The following is a 27,313-nucleotide window of genomic DNA, read 5'->3' on the forward strand; positions in this document are numbered from 1 at the left end:
TAAAGTACATTATGTAATGTAGTCAAACGGCCAATAGTACAGTACATACGTAAGGTACTATGTTTTGTAGCAAAAATAAGACCTACAGCATTAGAGGCGGACGAGACAATAGCGTGATGTGATATGGATATATAGCCTACACTTACGGCTTAGGGCAAGCGCACTGCTAAGGCCGCCTCTGCCCAAGCCTCCTTCAGTGAAGTCCAGTAGGGCGTCGGCGCCGTAGGCGCCATTATCCCGTTGATGGTTAGAAAGGCTTTTATCCAACCACCAGGCCTGGACATGGGGCTCTTCACCCCTGTCCTGTCTGAGGCCTCCAGAGTGTCGAAGTCCGACAGCCATCAACAAATACAAGGCAGGACTATTACAGTAGGCCTACACACGCAAGTATCTTTTTTCCATAAATTGTGAGAAGTCACCTTCCAGGAGCTTCTTGTAAACCAGAAGACCACGGAAAATCTGTTATAAGTTTTAAAATGGTTTCGTTTTAATAATTTACACCTAGGATTAGAGTCTGTTCTATGACAGTGCGTGGCTCACTGCGGTCGCATAGGTTGCAGTGACCTAAGGCAGGCTCTGAAAAATATCGGCGTATGCTACTCACCGTATAATAATAAGCTTTTTTTTTTTTACATAAATTAATTTCCCTTTTTAACATCGTTTACCGTACTTTCAAAATACAGCAAGAGAAATAAATAAATAGAAATCGCTATATGACAAGCGTGAGAGACATAAAACGCTTGGGCTTGTGATAGCGACATATAAAGAGGCTCGAAGTTCTCAACATCGGACTCAATCAGAGTTGTGCTTACTGAGCAACTAAAAGCATTACTGAAAACATTTTCCCTGGATACCTAGCCCCCCCCCCCCCTAGTGATCCTGAAAACAGATTGGACCATAGTGCTCTGAACATGCTATATGCATGAAAAATGCTCTTTATGAAAATAAAAACTATTTAAAATAATATATATGGAATCTGGTCTAGCAATTCATAAAAGATATTTTTTAAAAAAATCTCAATCCAGATCTTGACCTATAAAATACAGACGTAGGTAATTCACAAAAACAAGAATTTACTCAGAGATTGTAATAATTCATAATTCAGTGACAATGAAAAGTAACATCTATTTAGCACACACACACAAAATGATTGCAATAAATCTTTAAAAAAAAAAAAAAACTATTTTATTGTGGTCTAAATTATTTTGTCTAACATTAATACATCTGTACATAATGGGTGTTTCTCATTTGTAGTTGGCAGCACTTAATGATGCCAAAATTATTTTTGATAAACAAATCTGGATTTATTTTTGGCCAGGAAGAGACAACAAGGAATGTCGCGAAAAATAATTTTTGACGCTCACATTCATGTTTACTATAATCTATATAATATTATTAGATCTAGTCTAATAATAGTAATATTAACAACTCTTTAAAAAAAAAAAGATTTCTAGTGTAAATTTAGATGATCTAGATCAGAGGTTCTCAACTTTTTTAGTACCGAGATCCCTTTTTGCAGTTACCCACTATGCGGCGACCCCTAACGTAAAATCTGTTTTTGTTTTGTTTGGGGGTTATGTATATTATATATAACATCAAAGTCAATATGTCAATAATTGATAGGAATTGCCAAAGCTGTATGTTTTAATCAAGAAACACAAAGTATTTCAGGCATGGGCGTAGCCAGGGGGGGGATCGGAATTTAGTGACTAATTTTTTGCTTTGATTTTGTTTATTTTAGGTGAGATTTAAATACTAATCCATCACTTTCCCCCAGTACAGTCAAGGGTTTTTGAGTTTAAAACCCCTTACCAGGGGGTTTTGAGTTTAAAACCCCTACCAGGGGTTTTTGAGTTGAAAACCCCCTACCAGGGGTTTTAGCAGTTAAATCCCCCTCTTCTATAAACAAAACCAAAAAAAAATGCAAACGACAATCCCCAAATTCCAAGAGCACAGTTAAGTAAGATTTTGAATTTAAAAGCCCCTCCAAAATTTACGATAAACCCCCTCTTCAATATAAAAAAGCAAATTACACACTCAAAACTTTGAAGGGGTTTTAAGTTTAACCCCCCACCCCCCTCTTCAGTAGGGTTTGAAGCTTAAAAATACCTCTTCAATATTAAAAAGAAGCTAATTACGCAGTCCAAATGTTATGAGCGTAGCTAAATCGGTTTTGACTCAGTTTTGGGTTTAAACCCCCCTTCAGCGGGGTTTGAAGGTAAAAAAATACCTCTTTAATATTAAAAACAAAGCAAATTATAGAAATTCTATGAATATCAACAAAGAGGTTTTGAGTTTAAACTCCCAACAAGTGGATTTTGAAGCTAAAAAATACCGTTTCAATATATTAAAAAAAGCAAATTAGACACTAAAATTATTTGAGTGTAGCCAAGCCTATTGGGATGTTTTGAGTTTAAACCATTCTCCTACAGATGTTTTTTTTTTAAAGTTTAAAACCCCTCCAGCTGGGTTTGAGTTTAAAATCCCCTTAGGGAGCGTTTTGAGATGGAAAACCTCCATCTTCAATATTATTCTAAAGGAAACTACAGTTACCAAATTCTATGACCGTAGCTAAATTGGGTTTTTGAATTAAAAAAAAAAAAACTCCAGAGATTTTTTAGTTTAAAACCCCCAATAGACAATATAAAATCTAAAGCAAACTACAGTCACCTAATTCCAAGAGCGTATTCAAGAGGGTTACACATTTCTATCAGTGGCGGGGCTCCGTTAATAAGTGCAGTGAATAGTCATCTGCAAAATTGAAAAACACTAAATTTGGCTCATCAAAGATGGCTAAGACAGATTTTAGGAGTCAGTTATAGAGATCGGGTCTAAATCAAGGAAATCCTATGCCGAACTGGGAGTCGACCCCTTAGTAAGATTGTGACAGATAGGGACATGTTCTCCGACAAAATGAATTACGCATAATAAGAGTTGCGATGACATCCTATTAAGTACAAATTGGCGCCACACATTCACGGAGGTCCTCATAGCACGTGGGAAGAGGCTTCAGACATTACCGCAGTGGCAGATTTTTGTGGAAACAGCTTGACAGCAAATGCGCCGAACGGCGCCGGAGGGTCTAAGTCAGTGAGAACAGCACATTAGTTTTTTAAATAAAACTTTTTAATAGCAGGAAAATGCACTGTAGATTCATCAGAATATGCATTTTGTTGGCTTTCAATACCAGAAATAATGCTTCCCAGACCCCCTTGCTGCCAAAGAGTCTATATTTTTTCCTCTAACTCCAGGAAGAAATTCGAGGGTACAATAAATGTCTTCCGAAAGAATGAAAGGTCAGAAAGTAATAAAGATTATGTACGTACACACACACACACACACATGCATACATATCTCCCCAAACCCCCCCCCCCCTGAAAAAAGACCCTGGCTACGCCTATGTTCAGGTAATACCTAAATAGCAAATAAATGAGGTTTTTTGTGAGTTGTATTTATTTCACTACATTAATGATTTTATACTTATGACAATTTAGAAAACATAATGACTGGACATGGTTAGCTCCAGGAATAGAGTCATACATTGCTATAAAAATGTTGCGACATTTTAAAAGCCACAACGTCATTGCGTAGGTTGAGCTTGTTTCTGTTTCACTAGATCAGGAATTTTATTGCAGAACAAATGTGAACTTATGCATCAAATGTCCTTCTGTATTTAACAAGTTTTAAAAATACTGTTACGAATCTCACTATCCAGGCTCTCTGCAAACTGCACCATACACCACCAAAGAAATTGACAACTTAGGGCTCCAAAGTAACGTAACACTTTAATAGTTGAATAAATAACAGCCAATACTGTACAATTGGCAGCACGTAACACAAGACTGTACAAATATCTCTCCGATAATCGCCGTTCCGCCGTATCAACTCTTGCACTGGCCTCTCCGTCTCGTTCCGGGCTTGCACTGGGTTCAACAGTTCAGGACTGACTTCACACACTAGGCTCGTTGTGTCGGATTCGATCACAGACCAAGATCAAGACACCGTTCGTCTCAACTGTACTTGATAGTACTCCGCACTGAACCGTCGTAATGCTCCGTACAGAACCACACCGCTGAACTGTGCTGTAGTCGACCGTGTTCTGAACTCCTGTCGTGAACCTCCTTTCTGAACCGTCTTGACTGCGACACCTCCGCTCTTATATAGGGTCCCTACTGGCCTTCTCGAACCGGACAGAACGCCGCTCGACGTTTCTAGGTGGTCGGATGACTATAACTCTCGTGACGCTCCTGAGCTCTGTTCACGACGGCGATCCTTCTCGAACCTTCATGTTGACACTCGTCTCGGCTGACCGTCGTAACTCGTCACGGTTGACCGCTCGTCTAGCGCTGGCCTGGTGCGATTTGCGTCGGCTGACTACACACACACCACTACCCCCATCTGTGCCACCACCAGGTTTATAACAATACTATTTCGCAAAGATATGGTGGAAATTTAACTAGATCTAGTTGCTGTAGTTCACATATATCGTTAAAGAGCGCTTCAATTCAACCTGCGACTTATTTATTTTTTATTTTATTTATTAAAAATGAAAGAAAAAGTTTTTGAACTTTACCTCAGCTAACTTGAATGTGAAATAGCAGAATTTTTTGGATTCATCAAATTCATTACAACGCTTTGAAAACACTCAAATGGTTGTTTAAAAAAATCGAATCCACAAAATTCAAAGGGTCAACATCGTTTTCTTTATTATTTCTTGTAATTCTTGTAGAAATGACTAATATTTGTCGATGGATTATATAGTAAGCTCAGATGACTTTTGGGTGACTTGCCAAAAGTTGAAATCCAAACCAACAATCAAGCAAACTTGGAGCAGCATCTTTGCAGACATTACAAATATTTTTCAACGAGATTTTATTATTTCCATAATTTTGTAAATTTTGTGCTTTAATGTAGTTTAAACAGTTTTGCAAACAAAGAAACTCGTCTTTAAAATCACCATCATTTCTGTACAATGTCAAGTTTTTTAGACGAAAAATATATTTTTCTGATAGTCTTAGGCGACCCCTGAAAAATCGCCAATCGACCCCCCAAGGGGATCGCGATGCACAGGTTGAGATACCCTGATCTAGATCTATATCGTATATAGAATATAGGTCTAGAACAGTGGCATCACTAAGGTCGGTGTCACCCGGTGCGGTAGGCTCAGGGTGTCACGGTCACCCCCTCCACAACAACAGTCTCCAAACATTTCCCAATATTGTAACACATATGTAAAATGAGTATCTATTCTATTTTAATTGTGATTGATTATGGCATTTTATACATGGCTACTACATATATTAAAATGCAAGTTTATTAAATAAGAAATAGACTTAACATCAACTGAATTTGTTTTTAGATCGCATCATTTCTCCCAGTAGAGAAATCGCAGGTTAAAGAAAATAAATGAAGAAGAGGTGAACGGGCCGAATTTGAAGTGTAAGAAACATTCGAGGCAAATGAACAGTGCTTCTCAAACTTTTTCCTTTGGTTTTTCCCTAAGCATTTTGTTTTATAGCACCCCTTTAGTCAGCTAAGTACCCAAAAGGGGAAACCGATGAAGGCTCTCACAATGAGTTTCGGAAGGATTTGAAGAATGTAATGAAAACGAAAGGATACTTCAAGACATAAAATTCTGATAAAATTTTCTTGTTTAATTTTCTATAAATATTCATGTTATGTTTAGAATCGAAATGTACAAAGTAAATTTTCATTAAAAGCTAGTCCATTGGGCCTTTAGTTTCGTAAATGTTGATTTGTAGATAAGTTTTGTAGACTCCAAAAAATGTCTTTCTTGCAGGAAACAGCATAAGAGAGGAATCAGTTCCCCCTCCCCCCTTCCTTTAAGCGGAAAGATCTAGGGGAAGCGCCGAAAGCTTCGACAGGCGCCTTCCTGCGTTCTGAGCGTCTAGAATATATACATCAAGATCTAAATCTATTAGTTTGGAATAGATCACAGACCAAGAGTCACTATCTTGAGAGAGAGAGAGAAAGAGAGAGAGAGAGATTATAAATCATTATATTGAGATCGAAACTATACAAACAGTACTGAATCATAGCAACTCTTTTAGGGTATATTTATAAATTCTAATCTAATATGTAGGCTGCTATTCAGTGGCGTAGGCCTACTGAGGGTTCCAGGCGCTCACACCTCCAAAACCATGCAATAGTAGGCCTATAGTAGCTAGCCACGGGCTAGTTTTTAATATTTGCATAAGAAAAGTCATCACTTACTGAGTAAACAATACAAAACTTGCATATGCCTATATCTAGATTCCAGATCTATATGTTTACAAAGTTAACTAAAGTAGCTACCTCGATATATATTTTACATAGTTTTTTCGCACCCAATTAGGCCTACACGGCCCCACCCACTCTCCCACCGGTACGCATATGGATATAATAGACCTACATCTAGATATCATTTTGGACTTAATAATTTAATCTAATATTCTACTAATCTAGTTCTTGTATAGATCTCTATGCCTAGGGCCTAGAGTAACCTCTTTATCTGAATGACTGATTCGGAGCTGTCTCACTGCGGCAACGTCTACAGCCTCATTTGCTGCCGCCACTGCTCTGAGGTTCTAAATGAGGGTGCAGCGCCAAGGTATAAGAGGACGTCACTATTTACACTTTCCTATCGGCCTCCATGCGGCGCCTTCGATGTGTCATGGAGGTCACGCTCCATGTCACTGCAACTGATGCGTGATTCTTTCTGTTGGAGGACATGTCCCGCAAACCTCGTGCGACGGTCGCGCGGTCACAACATCATTAAGTGGTCAAGTACCAGTTTGACATAGGACTTTTTCTTTGTGACCCAATCTCTGTAACTGGCTCCCAAAACCACTTTTGCTGAGCCACGTTTAGATCTAGTCTTTTCTCAAATTCGGCAAATGACTTCCATGTTTCGCATGCCTAGTGTCTTATTAATGGGATAACAGGATAACGATTGGTGTTTAATATGTGGATTTTTGACCAGTAGCTTCCATCAGGCCGTAACCTTTGGAAAATGCTCCCTGTTTTTTTTCTATTCGGCATGCTACGTCATGATAGGCATCCCCCGTTTACTATGATGCTGCCAAGGTATGTGAACTTATCCAGCTGTTCAAGCTCTGACTAACCCTCGGGAGGAAGTGAGACGCCAAAAAATAAATGTAAATGTTAGTTACGTAATACATGCTAAAGTTATTTGTATTATATTATATATATACTTTTTATTTATAGGTCTATATTTCTAAGTGATGTTCATGGAAAATGTGCGGGAGGGGGCGCCAATAAAGGGCGCACATTTTGATCACTACGTTTATCTAAATTTATGAGGAGGCCAACTTTGGTGCCTCTCCATTTAGGTTCTCCGTCATTTCTTCTTTACCTTTATTGTAGACTCGACTCTTTGTAGTGCAACGTCGTCGGTGAAGTCCCAAGTCAGCCATTCGATGAAGTTCACGCCATGGAATACCGAAGTCAGCTGTAACTAACTAACTATAATACTCGGAGTAAGTTACTCCAACATGATACAAGCGTACATTTCTTCTTTATAAAGACATTTTTGCCAGCCTTAAAAATGCAAAAAAAAATAAAAGAAAAAAAAAAAAAACCTCAAAAGTTTCTGACCCGTCAAAATTTGGTAGTAATCAGAAAAAATAAATTTAAAAAATATGTTTTCTTTGGTTACGTGTTTTATGGCAGGGCCGGGTGCTACAGTTCACGTGATAATATGAAAAAACTACTTATTACATGTTGTTTTAAATTATGTTTGACTTATATGCATACTAAAAAGATATTTTCTCTTTAAAGAAATAATAAACATTTGTTTGTGTGTAAATATAGTAATTAGAATAACAGAACTTACATAACTTAACAATACAAATATTTAAAAAAAAATTTTTTGACAAAAAAATCTACAACCGTTTGCATAAATGTGTTACCAGTATGGTAAATGGTCGTCTCCCCTAACAGCCTCAAGTGTTTGTTACTATTAATAGTGAATAGTTGTAAAAGTGGTGTATTTTTATGAAAAAACTGCTTGTATAAGTGTTTTTAAAATTTTGATTTTTCGCTTTTAGAAAAGAAAAAGTAACCATTGCATCAGAACTTTGAATGGTCTAAAATATTGTGATTGTCACACACTAGTTTTAGAACCGCTGTGACACAAGGTGAACTAGTAGTGATTTAGTAATCATGTAACTACTTCGTGCTAATGCACGAGGAAATATTGGGACTGAAACTGACCACGGGGGGATTTCAGTCAGTTGATCTTAGACTCTCAGAGCGAGAGGAGTGCTATGGATATCTTTGACAGTGGAGTAATGTACATGTACTTATTATAGTTATTATAATTGATTTGCATTCAGAATATATTCCTCATGGACATATGATTTGTGATGGCTGAAGTCGCCAATATCTTTTGTGATTATATATTTTATATGTAATAAAATCCATGTCTGCTACCAGAGTGTTTATTAATAATTGTTGTCGTTGGAGAGTTTAGTATATTTGTGTTTTGACGCACTTGCAAATCTAGTGCGTGTAAGAAAGTATTTAGTTAAGAAGAACATTATAGTAGTACCAGAAGAGGTATCTACAACACACAGAGACATTCGCGTCATCACGCCTACAACAAAAACCAGGCCGTGACAGTGATGTCGGATTTTCACTATTTTTTCTTCGTCCCGAGACATGACGTTAAACTGCGCTCCTCTTTCCTTAGCACTTTTGGAGCTCACTGTCTCCTTAACTTTAAATTCTCACTACGTCCTAGACCAGTCCGTTTGCCGTGGACTGCGACGGGTAAGGGGGGATAAAGAGATCCTGGTGTTTGAGTGGTGGCTATCTGAGGATAAACCACAACAACACAATACTTTGGCTCCAAGTTCCCCTAGACCTGAGACCCAGATGGCCCACTCTGGGTCAACCGGCTGGTCATGCCGAGCTACCAGCATAGGTCGTCGACCTATGCTGGAGGGCGGTGGCTGGAGGGTCAATCAGGGAGCTGCTGTATCGGACACATGTCCGATGTAGCAGCTGACTGAGTATAGCACCTGTGTAGCCCTGGCGGGCTCATTCTGGACATCCGAATGGCCCGTCCCCTTGTTGGACTCGATGGCGGGTGGGGAGCACAGGTGCCGAATTAACAAAAATATATATGGACAAAAAAACACACACAAAACTACTTGCCCCAGACCTATGTCTGGGCAAGAAACGTCGAATTGATGATAAAAAAGAGGAGGTCCCAAAAAGCTGTGCCACCTGGCCATCATTTCTGGTGGTTAGGTGCACAGAGGAGGGAAAAAGCCTTACAAAGTTGAGCCCTTTTATTATCTATAAGGGACTCAAGTCAGTAGTGGGAGAGCCCAAGAGTGTGTCTAAGCTACACAAATCAATGGAACTCCTTGTAGAAGTAGACAGCAAGACACACTCTGATGGGCTTTTAAGATGCCGAAGACTCTGTGATCTCCAAGTGGGAGTCATGCCACACAAGAGTCTAAACACCAGCAGAGGTGTAATCAGCTCTAGGGACCTACTGGAATGTTCCGAAAAGGAAATAGTGGAGGGCATTGAAGGAGTCACCCATGCCCGGCGCATTACCAGGCGCAGGGAGGGTGAGGAGGTCAAAACCGCCACTATTATCCTCACATTCGGAACTAGGACACCGCCAGAGTATGTGAAGGCAGGATACGAGTCCCAGTGAGGCCCTACATACCTAACCCCATGAGGTGCTTCAAGTGCCAGGGTTATGGACACGGCGCGGCAGTCTGCAAGAGGAACACTGTGTGTGCCAGATGTGCTGGAGAGGGTCATGAGGACAAGGGCTGCACAGTTCAAATGCCCAAACTGTCAAGCTGGCCACTCAGCCTACTCCAAGGACTGCCCTGTGTGGAAACAGGAGGTTGCCGTGCAGGAGTACAAGGCAAGAAACGGATGTACCTTTAGCCAGGCGAAAGCGGCTGTACTGGCCCTACCCAAGGGCCAATTCGGCTTGACAAAGACCTACGCCCAGGCTGTTGCTAAGATAGGAAGATCCATAGCCACACAGACGGACACATTGACCCCATCACCCCCACCTCCTCCTCCAACTCAGAAGAAAACACCGCCAAAGAACACACCTCTGAAGAAACAAGAAAGCCCTGTTGTCATGCTAAATAACAGGTTCTCTGCACTCGCTGATGAGAGCATGGAGACTGAGCAGCATGTCAAAACCAATACTCCGGGAGAACCCGGAGACATCATGTCTGACACAGGTTCTCCTCAGAGAACCCAGCCAGACACCCCAACCTCTACCGAGTTAGAGGTTGACCAACTCCCTAAGGGGAGAAATCAAAGCGGAGAGGATGCCCGAGGTGAGAGAGGAGGAAATAACCTCCGCTCTAACCAGAGGGATCTCCCCTCTCCAGAGAGAAAGACTTCCCCCAAAAGGGGGTTGTCCTCCTCTCCATCCAAATCCGAGAATAAAAATACCAAGGTCACTGGAATAAAGGGAAACCCCTCCGGGGGCCTCCCAAGGCCAAATAGCTCCAAGTAGGTCATCTAGAATAAGCCATGGATTCCAGAATTGTACAGTGGAATTGTAGAGGCCTTAAGGCCAATTACGAGGAAATGCAGCTACTGATGGACTCTGAGACTCCTGTAGCTGTCTGCTTACAGGAAACATTTCTGAAAGATTGCATCAGCTTCCGAAGCTACCGTGCTTACAGCAAGAATGTTGAGGATGCAGAGAGAGCATCAGGTGGAGTCTGTATCCTTGTGAAGGATAGCATCCCCCATGAGAGGGTAGAACTACAGACCACACTACAGGCCGTAGCAGCTAGGATAACCCTTCACAAGGTTATCACTTGCTGCAGCCTGTATCTACCACCAGGCGCTCCATTAAACCGAACAGACATGGAGAACCTATTGAAACAACTACCCCGGCCTTATTTAATCCTTGGGGATTTCAATGCCCATAACACCATGTGGGGATCCAACAATACCGACACAAGAGGTCGTATGCTGGAGGATATCTTCCTCCAACATGATTTATGCATACTTAATGATGCATCACCGACCTACTTGCACCCAGGAACTGGATCACTCACATGCATTGACCTCACCGTATGCGTCCCCGGACTTCTGGACGACTTTAAATGGTCAGTTAGCAATGATCTACGGGGAAGTGATCACTTCCCAATCATCATTACTAACAACCTCCCTTCATTAGGACGACCTCAGCGGTGGAAACTGAATAAGGCCGATTGGGAACAATTCCAAAAAAGATGCTCCGAGGATATCACAGAAAATATCCTCGATGAACAGAACCCAGCTGATACCTTTGCTAGCAAGCTACTAAGTATAGCCAGGAAAGTTGTACCCCTAACCTCTGCAAACCCAAAACGGCCTAGCAAACCATGGTTTGATACAGCTTGCAAAAGTGCTATTGGCGATAGGAAAAAACGACTGGCTGCATTTATAAAGAATCCTTCCCAGAAAAACCTAAAGCTATTCAGGATAGCTAGAGCAAAGGCTAGACAAACCATACGGTCAGCCAAAAGGAATTCCTGGAGAAGTTTTGTCGGCAGTCTGGATGCCAAAACTTCTGCTAGAGCGGTTTGGAAGGCAGTAAGGCGAATCAAAGGGAAAGAATCAAATGCAATAGGGCATCTGAAAAACCAAGGACGAACTGTCACGTCCCCCAGAGAAATAGCTGAAAAATCATCCACTGCACACTACACGCCAGAGTTCCAAAAAGTCAAAACCAGGGAGGAAAGACACCCCATTGATTTCAGGTCAGAGAACAATGAAGACTACAACAAACCGTTCTCGCTTGAGGAACTGAGGGAATCGCTGGACAAGTCACATGACACAGCGCCTGGAGAAGACGAAATCCATTACCAGTTCCTCAAGCACCTTCCCGAACCCTCATTGGCAGTCCTGCTAGGGGTCTATAACTGTGTGTGGCAAACAGGCGCTTTCCCAAACAGCTGGAGGAAAGCCACAGTTATACCGATACCTAAACCGGGAGGAGACGGCTCTGACCCAGCTAACTATCGACCAATAGCACTAACAAGCTGCATCTGCAAAACCATGGAAAGAATGATTAACAGTAGGCTGGTCTGGTACCTGGAAAGGAATAAAGTGATCTCAAACTACCAGTGCGGATTCCGGCAGGGGCGGACAACAACTGACCACCTGGTAAGGCTGGTAGCTTATATTAGAAATGCATTACTCAGAAGAGAACATCTAGTAGCTGTATTCTTCGATATAGAAAAGGCCTATGACACAACCTGGAAACATGGCATTCTACGTGACCTGGCGCTTATGGGGCTTAAGGGACACCTCCCCCGTTTTGTGGAGGAATTCCTGAAAGATCGAAAATTTCAGGTTCGAGTGGGCAACTCCGCTTCTGACACTCATGACCAGGAAATGGGTGTACCCCAGGGCAGCATTCTGTCAGTCACCCTGTTCAACATTAAAATAAATAGCATCATAAATGCGCTGTCCCCTGGCATAGAGTGCTCTTTGTATGTTGATGACTTTGTCATTCTCACTTATGGGAAAAACATGAACACCTTAGAAAGAAAATTACAGTTATGTTTAAACAAAATTCAGGGTTGGGCAAACTATAATGGTTTCAAATTCTCAGACTCCAAAACAGTTAGTATGCATTTTTGTAATCTAAGGGGACTCCACCCAGACCCTGAACTATTTATACACAAAAAGAAGATCCCTGTCGTGAAAACTACAAAATTTTTAGGCCTCACCTTAGATTCCAAATTTAATTTTCTCCCCCACATTAAGGAATTTAAGAAGAAATGCCAAAAGTCATTAAACATACTAAGAGTACTCAGCCATACGGACTGGGGAGCTGACAGAGATACCTTGCTGCTGCTCTATCGGAGTCTAATTCGATCTAAGCTAGACTACGGATCCATAATATATGGAGCAGCAAGGAAGTCGTACCTAAAAATACTCGAACCAATACAAAATGCTGCCCTGCGTCTCTGTCTCGGCGCGTTTCGTACATCACCTATCCCAAGTCTCCATGTGGAGGCTGGAGAACTCCCCATGGATATAAGAATGAAAAAGCTTGCAATGCAGTATATAGTCAAGCTAAAATCCAACCCCACGAACCCTGCTTTTGACTCCATATTTAACCCCACAGAGGTAGAATTATACAATCGAAGGCCTAACGTCATACAGCCGTTGGGCCTTCGAATGAGAGAACCCACCCAAAATTTAACCCCACCCATTGACCAAATCTCTAAAATAGAAACCCCTCAGAACCCTCATTGGCTAATGAATAAACCCAAATTAAATTTACCCCTCCTCAATTTCAAAAAAGAAAATACAGACCCAAGCATACTACAAGTCCACTTTAGGGAACTGCAGGAGAGCTACGGAAATTGTGGCACCATCCACACAGACGGATCCAAAATGGAGGGAAAGGTCGCGTGTGCCTGCTCCTTTCGGAACAAAACAATCTCCCGTAGACTCCCCGATGGCTGCTCCATCTTTACGGCCGAATTGCACGCAATATTGCTTGCACTTATGGCCGTAAAAGCATCAGAAAGGAGGAAATTTATAATCTGCTCCGACTCCAAATCTGCATTGCAAGCTTTGGGGCGGATGAAGACTGACATCCCATTGGTACATAAGAGCCTGAAGCTGTTGGACCTAATAACAGCCGACCGTAGGGATGTCACCTTCATCTGGGTCCCCTCCCATGTTGGCATTGAGGGAAACGAAGCCGCAGACAGAGAAGCAAAGAGAGCCCTAAATCATGCGGTGTCAGGAACCCAAATTCCCTACTCGGACCTGAGACAAAGTATTGCCTCTGCCACCTATCGAGAGTGGCAGAACCGATGGGAGGCTGAGACTCACAGTAAACTCAGGCAGATTGTGGCGGATGTCAGGTGGCGGCCCACATCTAAGGGTCTGACAAGGCGTGGTAGCACGACCATGTCCAGACTTAGGATTGGCCACACCTACATCACGCACTCTTTTGTACTGAAGAGAGAGGAGCCCCCACTTTGTGAGTACTGTGACTCTCGCCTCACCGTGGAACATATCCTCGTTGATTGCCCCAGATACCAGGATGTCAGGGTGAAATATTTTAGAGTCACTAATTTAAATACACTATTTGATAATGTCGACCCTGGGAAGGTACTGGGCTTTATCCGGGAAGTGGGGCTATCTACGAAGATCTGAATTATGAATTTGTGAACATGCACTATTTACATTAGATTTTTACCAAATATTTAAATTTTTACTACTTTTACTATTTTAAGTGTGAATAGACCTTGATTATAATGATATGACTGTATAGAATCTGGCCCTTGTTGTTTAGAGAGAGAGGGATCCTTAAGGGACTGCAGGCACGACATGGCCTAAATTGTGCCGATGTGCCTCAAATCAAAAATCAAAATCAAATCAACTATCTTTTCTAGTTTGTGAGATCTAAACGGGACGGACGGACAGACATGCCACACAAAACTAATAGCTTCTTTTCCCCTTTCAGGGGCCGCTAAAAATGTTCTTCCCAAAGAAGTATGCATGCGACTTATTATCTTGGATGACGCGAGTTGGTTAGAAAAAGGGATATAGATTATAGAAGCGACAATCGTAAACTTATCCAACACTACAATGTGCTGAGTATCTCAGAGAGAGAAGCGTCCTGTTTGATAATTTAACGCTTTCAGATGGATCGCACAGAAAAACTTTAAGAAAGTTTAAGAATTGTTTGTGTGTACATAGTGTGCGTAAATTGTCTGTGCGTGTACATTTTGATGTATTGCAATGGCGTCAAGTTGTTCAAAACAATATCTAGTCTTGATCTTTTTACGTCTCATGATACACATTTTGTCCCGCTTTCGTTCACCAAATATATGGTCACCTTACTGAGGGGAATTGCGCAGAACAGGATCCGATGGCGAAGTAGTGTTGATCTGTGAGTCAAAAGGATTAACCCTTACCAGTCTTTTTTTTTTTTGAGGAGTTTGCAGCCAGGTCTGAATTACATTCTAGCTGATTCATAGTATTTTACAAGAAATTAGAAAAATAAAATAAAACAGACTGGCTGCCTGGTCGTGCGGTTTGCACGCTGGACTGTCGTTCAGATTTATCTATGGTCCCGGGTTCAAACCCTGCCCGATCCCATCTCCTGTCGTCCTGCGGGAGGTTTGGACTAGGAAGTAATTATCTTCAACTCTGAAGGAACATCCAAAACATGTAAAACATTTTACAAACAAACAAAACATCCAGTTGTTGTTTTTTTTTAAATATTTTATTTATAACAACGAAAAATGTTCCAAACATGATGTCCGAATGTTTAGTTTTGAAAATTTATTTGTGGATGGTACTTTTTGAATCACTCCCGAGGGTGCACTCCAGGTGACGTAACTGACCAACTGAGAGTAAGTTTCACACTAGAATACTGACTTGCACCCTCTGCATGGTGTTTTTCTGTTACTGCAAACAATGCAGTCTTTAGTCTTTCTGTTTGAAAAGTTAGCTATGAAATATTGGAATTTTTTTTAGTCTCTGGTCAGACCCCCCCCCCTGTTGCCCCCCTTCCGCACCGCCTTTGATGCTGTGAAAAAAAGATCTTGGTCAAGCTATTTTATTTATTTTTTAGAATAATTTCACGATTATCATTTACTTTCTGCTTTATAAAATAGTAATTTAAAATTTAAGAATCAGGAAGTGGAACAAAAAGTTTGATATTTAACTTAAATTCGAGCCAAATTATTATGGCCCACTGGGTGGGACATTCGACCAGAACAGGATAAAAAAATGTCACACCCAGTGGGACATTCGACCGGAAAAGTTTAAGAAAAAAGATATAGATATAAATGACTATTAATTTAAAAAAAAAAATCAATGATTTGACTTTCAAATGTGCTACTCTTAAAAATATCTATAGAGTCTTAGAGTTAACAAGGTTACAAAGACAGTTTGAGTGAAAACACAAACTCAAAATTGTGGTCCGCTCAGGCAGGTAAAAAGGCAGTCTAGGTTTCATTATTTACAGAAAGAATATCAGAAACTATGAACTATAAACTACCAACAACTACACCCCTATCTCCGACGATACAGAAAGGAAGGAAGAGACGTGCTTGTGTCGTAAGTGTTGCCGATCTGTTGTAGTGTTAGTTCGACTAACGACTTGATACCACAGGATACGGAGCTTTATAAATGTTATTATTATTACATAGTTAATATCTGTGTATATAATTCTCTTCATGGCTCAAGAGTTTGGACACCACGTAAAGGAAAGATCACTCTTTTATTTCTGCAAGTCGGACGAACTAGAGTTACGCCAGGAAAAAAAAAAGGGGGGGGGGGGGGAGAACTAGTAGTATTCACCCGTCACAAAATAGCAGGGCCGGACTTAACCGCTGTGACCAAGAAGTCATGGAAAGATCACTCTTTTTTTTTATTTGTACCCCACGTAGTTTTAGTCTCGAATGCATAATGCCGTTTTTACTCAGCGAGCGTAGGATTGGCGTTTTCCATATTGAATGGCACCCCAAAATGTCAATTTTTGTCTATATATTTCAGGAGATTTTTTTTTTTGAGTTTTCAAAAGATTTTAATAATTTCCGGAGATTTCCAGGACTTTATCGTATCTTTTGCACTTTCAGGAGATTTCAAGGAGCTCCTGGTAAATCAGGAGGATGCGGTAATTCTGTTAAAAATTATAAAATGGTTTAATTTAATAATTTGCACCTAGAATTAGCGCGGGTCCTTTGATAGTGCGGGGCCCACTGCGGTCGCATAGGTTGCATTGGCCTAAGGCCGGCCTGCAAAATAACGGCGTATGCTACGCCGTGGGTCGACTAGTTTATATGTATTTAATGAACTTAAAGTTATGATAGTTAAATCCTATGTGTTACTTACAAAGCCCGCATCACGAAGGAAAAGATTAAATACAGGATTAATACAGCAATTGGACGCCATGATGACCTGCTAACCACTGTTAAAAAAACGTAAACTCAAACTCTATGGCCATATCATAAGATCCTCAGGGCTCGCAAAGATCTTCCATCATGGAAGTACCAGGAAGAAGATGAAGAGGAAATAAAAATAGTAATAAAAATTCTAAGCAATTAATTTTTTGTCAAAGGATCTAAAACAATTTGCATAAATGTGCTGAAAATATGGTAGATAGTCATCTCCCTTACTAAATAATCTCCATTGTTTTTTTTTTTCTTTTACTATTAATAGTGAATAGTTGAAAATTGTGTAGTTATATATACATAATCATGCATAGTTGATTTTAAAAATTAATTTTTTCACTTTCGGAAAATATAAATGTAGCCTTCGCATCCGAACTTTGAAAGGTCTAAAATATCATGATGTCGGATTTCATTAGTTTACGAGATCTAAACGGGACGGACGGTCGGACACAAAACTAATAGCGGCTATTCCCTTTTCGAGGGCGCTAAAAATTAAGGTACAAAATAGATCAATACTAGTAACGCAGACTATCTTTGTAAATAAACTTTTTTTTTTTTTTTTATTCTTGTTAATTTTTGGTAGTAGGCATGTTATATATACGCCTTACACATCATACGGGTGAATAGCTGTAGTATCTAGACATCTAGTTATTATTTTCTAACTGCTTTGCCATACGTTACAAAAAACGTGAAAGAAAGGTAGATTTAGATCATCTATATTCAATATATTGTCTATTAGTTAGATCTATTATTCTATTATTGTAGATTGTAGATCTATATCTAAAATCTAGATTCTATATATCTAGAATCTAATACTAGCGTAGTCACCTAGGACCTAGTCAAGCTAGTCGCTAGTGATCAGCTAGTGCTACTAATCTAGATCTAATTAGACTAATATATTACTAGATTTCTAGATCTAGATGATAGATCATTAGATCGGTGAAACTTAATTTTTAAATTTAGTTAATTTAGTCAATTTAGATTTTAGACACTCTAACTCTAAGTCTAGACTCTAGATATAATCTAGATCTAGATTGTCTAGAATCTAGATTATTCTAGATCTAGAGTGTAGTGTAGGTATAGATATAACTAGAGTAGTAGAGTAGTCTAGGCTAGGCTAGCTAGACTTAGAATCTAAATTTTAGACTAGAGATTAGATTTAGAGTCTAGCTAGAGTAGTAGAGACTAGAGTCACTCGTCACTAGTCGGGTGGGAGCATTTAGTTTAGTTTTAAGGTAATAGTAATATTGTAATAAGCACAATTAATATTTATGATATTTAGACTTAGACAATTTAGATCTAGTTATTTTAGAAAAATTTAGTCATATTTTTAATTTTATTATTAAAGTCATTAATTAAACTTAAGGTTAAAAGTGTAATTTAAACTTAAATTTAATTTAAGGCAATATGAATAATAATAATATGCAATCTTAATCTTATCCATTTTTTCACTCACACATTTAATTAATTTATTCAAAAGTAATTAGATCTATGTAACCATGACCTTTATGACCCATGTTTTAATCTAATCGTGCATGTTAATGTTAATTAGAGATTTAAACTCAGCTAAGCAATGGGAAGACAACATCAAAGAATGGACAGGCCTGGCATTGAAAGAAATTCTAGTCATAGTCATAGCAAAAGACTGGAATAGAGGAGACTGTTCTGTTAACATATTATCCTGTGTGGACTAGTGTGGTGCTCCAATGGTCTAATATTGGATTAGAAACAAACTAAGGATAGATGAAAGTGAAGTCATTGGTTTTCCTGGCTGATTCAGGCAATCCATTCCATGCTCTCTTTGGGCTCTAAATAGCTGGAAAGCTCTTTGTTAATTAACAAATCATAAAGACATTTTAATTGTATGCATTATATAAAATAACATATTTTAGAGCAATGTAAATGTGACTAAATGTGGAATAGATTGTCTAAGGTTGACCTAGTAGTCTATATTTAGATCTATTAATCTAGATTATTATGCATTTACTGTGTAATGCTGCAACTATATAGACTAGATCTCTAGTATATAGACTAGTAGAATGTCTAGTTTAGGCAAACTCCTTCAACATCCATCTATCCATTCCAGTGGTGTTACAGCACATGGACGGCTCTGGCCTGCTTCAACACATCCTTTCATTCAGATCTTTCCTGGGCCTTTTGTCTCCATGGCGAAACCCCATGCTGTTGTAGATCTACCTCCATATCATCAATCCATCATATTCAGGGTCTGCCTTTTGGTATTTGCCTGTATACAATTTTTGCTCCTCTCTTCTTTGTCATTCTTTCAAGATGACCTGCCCAACGTAGTATGTTCTTTTTTATTTGTCACTATCGGTTGGTCTTCATATAATTGATATCTTATGGTTAGTGCATGTCCTCCACCTTGTTTCATCTTGTATAGCGCCAAGAATTTTTGCTCCCAAGTATTTAGAAGATATTTGGTTTCAATGGTTTTCCTTGATAATTGTTTTGCTCCTAAGTAAATGATGTGTGCTATACAATGCTTTGTTGCCTCTTGCTATTCTTTCCTTTATTTCTGTTAGTAGGTCATTTTTTAAATCAATTGTACTTATTAGGTATTTGAAAGTTTGGACATTTTTCTTCTTATCTTATATGATACAGACGTTACTTCATAAAAGAAGATGATTACATCCTATGCGCGTCATGCATTTAGTCAAACTCCGCAAAGTCACTAGTTTTCCTGGCTAGCTCAGGCAACCCATTCCATGCTCTAATAGTGCTAGGGAAGAAGGAGCTTTTGTACAGATTTGTCCTAGCATATGGAACGAGGAATGTGCCTTTATCTTTGTGTCTTTATGAGTATTTTATTAAATTTTGTTTTTTTTGTATTTGAAGATTATGGTTCAGTGTTTTTGTATAATTGCTACTTTACTTTTAAGTCTTCTATCCTGAAGGCTTTCTAAATTTAGTGATTTTACTAAAGGTGTTACTCTAGTCAAATGTGAATATTCGTTTGTTATGAATCTCACTGCTCTATTTTGTGTCTGTTCTAGTTTGTTAATGTTTTCTTGAATTTGTGGCCTTTAATTTTTATATGTTTGATTGTCTCTTGTCATTGTGACGTACTTGGTTTTACTGTAATTGACACTCCTTCAACGTATATATATATTTGTTTGAAACAGATACATACATGTTGTTTTTGAATTAACTCTTGTTTTTGTTTCGCTATTTTTTTTTTTTTATAGTGAATGAGACAAACTTTGACTTTTCACTTATTAGTCAAATTTTACTTAAAACCTGGAAATAGGGCAGAAGTTCTGAGCATCAAGTCTTCAGTAATGTTTACTTTGCTTTGAGGCAAAGTTTTTATGATGTTAACATTTGATTAAAATTTGACAAAATCAACAAATTGTTGGATAATAAAATGGATCTAGACGCTCCACTAACAAGTGTACCTGAAGAATTGAAAAGATTAGTACGATTGATTGTTCGAGGATTTTATGCACAAGAGCATACTGTTGTGATTGATATGCTAGTCAGACATCCTTGTGTAAAGGAAGATGATCTTGCAGAGCTGCTCAAGTTTGAGAGGAAACATTTAAGGTATGATAAATTTGATAACTGTTAGTGAATTAGGGTTTCACATTATGGGTGCATTGGAAAATAGTTTCTTAGTATTTTTACTGGGGGGGGTGGGGAGTATATGGATCACAGCTTACTAAGAAAAGGTTCAAGTTAAAGCAGAGTCTAAAAAAGAAGTGAAGGTTGTTTAATGTCTAAGTGTCCAGATGTTTTAGATCATTTAAAGTTTGAGTTACAGATTTCATTGATTTTACTTTGTCCTTGTTTGAATTGTTCAAGAAAGTTTCAGAGAAATGCTTGATATTAAAACTGTTGATGGCACTGAAAATGATTCAGAACTTTAGAAATAATGGTACTTGTTTCAAAAATGCAATGCATCTAAATAGCAGGTCATAAAATATTAACCATAATTTTCTGAATGTATTTCATTCGACTGAAGTGGATTTAAAAACAACAACTTATCTGTTGTTCTGCTCTCTTGTAATGCTAGAAATATGTGTTCTAAAATACAATGATACTTATCACTTTAATATTACTTTCTTAATTTATTCATTATTGCCAGATCCATTTTGAATATGCTAAAGATTGACAAGTTCTTGAAGACACGTATGAGGGTTGAAACAGACGAAGAAGGTCGCACAACAAGACACACTTTTTATTTCATTAATTACAGGTACACAAAGTAATAGGGAAGATGGGGAAGCTTTATAGTCATTCTTGATAGTGAATGTGTATTCTGTTTAATCATTGGGTTAGAGTAATTTATTGAAAAAAAATGTAGAATACTAGATTGTATTGTGCTATAGAACCAGTGAAGTCTCAAAAAATCTGCAAACATTAATACCATTTAATGTGTGATAATTACCTATGAATCAACATGGAAGTAAAAAAAAACTTACATCAGCTTAATGAATTAAAAGACAAATATTTAGAATTAAGGTTTACTATAAACTTGAGTTTTGTTATAAACTATTAACATGGCCTACACATTTTTACATTATTTTTAATTTTAATAATAATTTTATTCAGTTTTCTTTTAAATTGTAATTTAGTTAGAAATACACTAAATGCATAATATTTCATTTGGAAATATCTCCTTTCTCTGCCAATCATTATGTCATCACAGATGTTTCTAAATTGAGAAATTTTCTATTTGTTTATTGTTGTCTTACTGTATAGAATAGACATAGTGTACCAGATGGTCATCATTATAGATTACATATAATTTCATGTGTAACTTAATCCAGCCTTGACTTTGTATTTTGTTAGTGTTTTTGTCAATGTTGTGAAATACAAGTTGGATCACATGCGTCGTAAGATTGAAATGGATGAACGTGACAATACAAGCCGATCATCTTTCAAGTGTCCCCAATGTCTGAAGGCTTACACTGATTATGAAGTAGGGGAATTGCTGGATCCATCAACAGGGGAGTTAGTCTGTACATACTGCCAAACTACAGTAATAACTTTTCTTAAAACTTTCTACTTTATCATTGTCATTTTTGGATAACTGTAACTTCTAGAACTTGAGATATAAATATCAATAAATATAAATATTGTAAATATTTACAATTAAAAATAGCTGATATTAATTTGTTCAAAAAACATATTATTTATTAGTTTATGATAAAGGATGAAAGAAAAACAATTAGATCTTTTATCACCTTTTCCAAATTATGTTGAACTGTTGGTACAAGACACTGTGTTCTGCTGAGCAGTTCTCATGACATCCATCTGTTGAATTGACTTTATTTCCCATGATCAGAACTGGTTCTACATTATTCACTTTTTAAAATTCTTTCTTTACTTTCGAGGTTGTTGAAGATGAAAGCTCAGTGCCCACACAGGATGCCCGCACATTACTTGCACGCTTCAATGAGCAGATACAACCTATTTATGACCTGCTACGTGTGTGCGAGGATGTTAGGTTGGCACCAGAAGTGCTAGAACCTGAACCAACGGACATGAAGAAACTTATCAGGTAGGTTGATTTGATTGACTTCATTCTTTTGCTTACTTTTCTTGTCAGCTTTCAGGTCATCCATCAGTTATTCCTCTTGATACAAGTATTGAGGGCAAGTTTTTCTGATAGTTCTCTTTCAACTGCCATAGTCATGCTAGAGTTGTCTCAGTTATTGGAAGAATTATTCTCAAGAAACACCCTCCACTTCGCTGTGGTCAGAACAAGTCTGGATTTTGAGATTATAAAAAAAAAAGAATGTTCTCATTTCTGTTTGATATTGACAACTTGATTGTAAGGAATTTTGTAAAACTGAAATAATAGAGACAAAAAAAGTGGTGAAACTTTTTGTATAGAGCTTCTCTCCCCAACTCATTTTGTTTACAATATTTGTCATACCTAATTGTTTATGCTAATTAATACCTCAATGGATCCATGCAGTGTAGCTGTATTCTATTATACTGTATTAATTCTTTAAAGTCTGTTGTATTTTTTTGTTTAACTTTTACTTTTCTCTTAATAAACCTTAGACAGTTTTGTTTCTTCCTGTTGTACTTCTCTATTCATGACTCAATTCTAAAGGACATTTCATTGAAATAAGACTAGGAAGTTATTCAAAATCTGATTGTGTTTTTTTTTTTTTTGTTCACAGTCGCAATGCGCCTACAACACAGAAGCAAGTGGATGCTGACAAGACTGTATGGAGCGGTGACTCCACTCGCAACATTGAGTTTGGTTATAGTGAAAACAGAGTGACAATTACAATGGATAATGAAAACTCCACCAAGGTGGAGAAGAAAGACCAGCCCATTTGGATGACTAAAAGCACCATTGATGGAAGTTCAGCTTTGGATTCATCTGCCATGGAGGTTAGGCAACATCATCTTTTATATTTGTTAAGTGCATTGTAGCTACATAAAAGAACTATAATAAATTTTTGGTTAAGGAAGTAGACTGTTGGTTATTTTTAAAGATCCAGCTACCTGATATTGGCAAAGATGAAGCTACTTGTTATAACTTAGATTTTGGCTTTCTAACTTTACATTGATATATGCTGTAATGTTTGTCAATTTTTTTTTTCCCTTTGATTGTTATATATAGTTCGTCCATCGTGGTTCGATGATGACCACTTTGTCATCCAGGGGGCTGAGGACTTTGCACTGGGGTTTTGTGCCTCCTCATGTGGCTGGTGAGTCCTGTGTGAGCCCGGAATGTTCGGCTGCACACTGGGCAGGTTATTCCAGCTGGAGCTAGTGTCATTGGCCTTGCTTTTCTTCTCTGGCATTTTTCTTCTGCCAGCGTTGCTCTCTTTTCCTCAGCAACCTGTGCGCCAGTTTTCACAGTGCGACGCCATGATGCTCTGTCATGTGCCTCTGTCTCCCATGTGGCTGGGTTTATGCTGAACGCCTTCAGAGAAACTTTGAGGGTGTCCCTGGAGCGCTTTCTTTGACCACCTTGCGAGCGCTTACCTTCGCTTAGTTGGCCATACAGAATCGTTTAGGAATGCAGTGGTCTTCCATTCTGCAGACATGTCCTGCACATCCCAGCTGGGACTGCATCAGGATTGTGTGAATGCTTTGCACACCAGCTCTTCGAAGGACTTCAGTATCTGGTATTTTGTCTTGCCATTTGCCATTCAGTATTTTTCTTAGACATGTCATGAGGAAGTGGTTCAGTTCCTTGCATGTTTTCTGTACACTGTCCACATTTCTGAGGCATAGAGAAATGTAGGTAGGATGACAGCTCAATTGACTTGATTGTATTGTACTCAAGTAGTTTTGTTGAATTAGTTTAATGTTGTTTCAAGACAAATGATCATTTTCATTGTTACTTTAGCTAAAAATATCAGAACCAGAAAAACGAGGAAAAAATGTTGGGGCAGATGATATTCTACAGACATTATTGGTGCATGAGCCCAAGGCAGGCCCTTCACGTTTCAACATCCCAGACTCTAGTGGAGAATCAGATAATGAGGAGCTGAAAAATGCAGATGGTAATGTAACAACTTTTTTTTTTTTTAGTTTGCGTTTTTCACTGTTTCTTGTATGACTGGATTTATTTTTTAAAATTTATATTCACTATTGGTTGTCTATATATTCATATTTAAGGTGTATATTTTATATTCATATCTACACTTTTATTATTGAGTTGTTTCTTTTGGGCTGGAGAGAAAGGTAAAGTTAGGAGAATGCCTAATCTGATCCTAGTGCTATTAGAGCATGGAATGGGTTGCCTGAGCGAGCCAGGAAAACCAGTGACTTGGCAGAATTTAAGTCATTGGTTAATATGCATGACTAAATGCATGACGCGTAGGACGTAATCATCTTCTTTTTTGAAGTAACGTCTGTATTATATAAGATAAGATAGCAATTGTGTACAAAGTTAGAAAAGAATGAGAAATTTATAAGAGTTGGATTTTTTTTTCTTTTCTATTTTTGCTCTTGAAACTAATTAGGATAATGACCAGATGTCAACAATTTTTGCTGCTCTGTAACTCAAGCCTAAGGCAGTAGTTTGTGAGAAATAAAAAAGTGGAAATAGATAAAAACATGGTTATAACTTAAAATACAAATTTATGGGAAATTAATTTTGTCTCTTCTAGAAAACATTAAATATTGAAAATTTATTTCATTGAAATCAAGATAGTCAATGAAATGCTGGAAATCAGATTAATTAATATTTTTTACAACTTTTTGCTAGTAGCTAGAAATGTTTAATGTCAATTTTCATAGTAATCTGTTTCAGCCAACCATCACAATGTTAGTCTTGGGCTGTCATAGTTTAATGAAATCTTCTACCTGTATCTACTCTATTTCACTATGATTCCTCATCGATGGTGACAGTTCTTTAATTGGAAAAATGTTTTCTACTTTGAATATCAGCTTTTTTTTTTATTGTAATGACAATTTTCTACATGAGTTCTTGGAGTTTATAAGTATTCACAAAAACCCCCCCCCAGAAATTTTTTTTCTTTATTTTCTTAACAGATGTGGAAGAAATGGATAGTGAGGATGAGGAGGATGGTGGGCCAATGGTCAGTATTGGATCTAGTCGTGTGCCTTACAATAGTGTCACCTCAGAGATGGTAGCCGCCATGACACCCTTGGAGAAGGAGGAGTATATCAGGATAGGGCAGCAGCTGTATGAGAACATGTACGACTGATTCCATTGGCTTTGACTATGACCTCATTTATCTAAGGGTGACCTCAGCATTTCTTGGTAACCTTTTTTACAAGTTCTACATTCATATTTCTGGATGTCCCTTACTAAACTTTATCAAGATACTTTGTCTCAGGGAGCTAGTGCTCATGTTTTGTACATGACAAATGTTCAAAGTATTGTTGATATTTTTTTAAAAACTTTTCCTTCAATGGAGGTATAAAGAACAATTGCAACTTTAACTTTGATGGGACAGTTGGAATGTTTTATTTTATAAGTGAAAAACTTTGAAACTTGTTGGAAGTCTATATTCTCTTGTAGCTCATTATATGCTCAAGAAATGGCCAGCATTATCATCAGCATTGCTGTGTGTGTGCTGACTGAAAAGATAATCCTTAATGATTGTGTAAGAGGGAAGGTAACCATGTACTACTTATTGACATGTGAAGACTTTGACTTTGTTATTTATAAAGACTACGCCTGATAATATGCTCTTATGGTTGAGCTTGACTGATATTGTACACAAGTGAATATGGTACAGTAAAGTCCTGAAGACCAGATAGACCAGTGGAAGTAAATTCCAGTAAAAACAATTTAGTTCATTACAGTGATGATTATAGATAATAATGATATTGGGTTTACATTCTTGAAATACCCTATAAAGAGTGTTTGGTTTCATTCTATGTTTTACCTCACCCTTTCATTAAGAATTTGTTTTTTCCTTAATTTCTTAGGCACTCAAATTTGTTGAGTTACTACATCAACATAAATGTGACTTAGTATATTTTTGGCATTGGAAACACTTAGAAGTAGAAATATAAATTTCTCTAACATGAAGTTAAAAAAAAACTTTCATAAAAGTTTTGTGGAAAGTATATGGATACTTGTTCATTCTTTCTGGTATAGTTACATGAAACTCATAGCATTTAATATCTGTTAATATTTTTTCTTTGAAACTTTTGGTCTTTTCCAAAGCCGCTTTGACTTGTGTCAAATAATGAAAACTTTGTTGCCCACAAGTTCCAAATGATACATTCAGCTGAAGCTTCCGAAAAATTTTATGTGTTGAATTTTTGTTCCAACATTGATCTCTGTATTTAGCCAACTTAACAATTTGTCATTGGTAAAGTTCAAGTTGTACAGAAGTCTTGGAAACTTTCACTGATCTATGTAAAGTAGAGTGACTATTGCTGAACAGTTTGCAGCTACTTTTAGTTTTCAATTTTTTGCTCCATAATGGTTAGACCTATGGAAAAACTAAAAGTATCTAGGCATTGCCCAACCATTTTCCGATAAAAATAGATGCATTGTTTAGTTTTTCAACAGATTTTTAAATTTTACAGTCAAATCGACTGAGATATGGTCAGTCACAATTATGGAACAGGATTTTTTAAGAAGTCACAATTGCGGAACACGGTACAGTAGTTTAGCAGAAAATTTCAAAATAAAGTAGATTTTAACTAATTTCAACGAGCTGTTCCGCAATCATGCCTGCTCCGCAATAGTGACTCTACTATATTAAGTCAACTTCAAATTTTGTCGTTTGTAAAGTTCAAGTTGTACACAAGTCTTGGAAACTTTCACTGATCTATGTATAGTTATGTTTATGTTGAATGATCAAATGTTGTTTGATGTCTGATTGTCTTGTAATGTTGTTAATAAATGCATTTGATTGGTCTCTTGTACTTATTTGAATTATTTGATAAGAAAATTA

At 38.0% G+C, this 27,313-nt stretch overlaps 2 protein-coding genes across 5 annotated transcripts in view; one reads left to right on the forward strand and one right to left on the reverse strand.

Annotated features, from left to right (window-relative positions):
* LOC106069430 (uncharacterized) overlaps positions 1-16,904 on the reverse strand; it is a 36,444-nt gene extending 19,540 nt beyond the window's left edge. The window contains exon 1 of the mRNA XM_056031800.1: positions 16,879-16,904. Coding sequence (XP_055887775.1) covers positions 16,879-16,889 — 11 coding nt within the window. The 5' untranslated portion in view covers positions 16,890-16,904. The remainder of the gene's footprint in view (positions 1-16,878) is intronic.
* A 412-nt stretch (positions 16,905-17,316) lies between these two features.
* Positions 17,317-27,277, forward strand: LOC106057892 (general transcription factor IIE subunit 1-like). 4 transcript variants are annotated; one of them, XM_013215236.2, is made up of 8 exons: positions 17,317-17,434; positions 20,144-20,501; positions 21,043-21,153; positions 21,750-21,939; positions 22,295-22,461; positions 23,093-23,309; positions 24,277-24,433; positions 25,428-27,277. In XM_013215236.2, exons 2-8 carry the CDS (start codon positions 20,323-20,325, stop codon positions 25,601-25,603), a joined length of 1,197 nt encoding a protein of 398 aa, XP_013070690.2. In that variant the 5' UTR covers positions 17,317-17,434; positions 20,144-20,322; the 3' UTR covers positions 25,604-27,277. The 4 variants fall into 4 exon arrangements, with proteins under 4 accessions (XP_013070690.2, XP_013070689.2, XP_055887772.1 ...); XM_013215235.2 differs by lacking the exon at positions 17,317-17,434 and adding an exon at positions 17,545-17,636; XM_056031797.1 differs by lacking the exon at positions 17,317-17,434 and adding an exon at positions 17,678-17,876.
* The last annotated feature ends 36 nt before the right edge of the window (positions 27,278-27,313 follow it).

This window comes from Biomphalaria glabrata, chromosome 6 (genome assembly GCF_947242115.1).
Source record: "Biomphalaria glabrata chromosome 6, xgBioGlab47.1, whole genome shotgun sequence".
NCBI lineage: Eukaryota > Metazoa > Mollusca > Gastropoda > Planorbidae > Biomphalaria > Biomphalaria glabrata.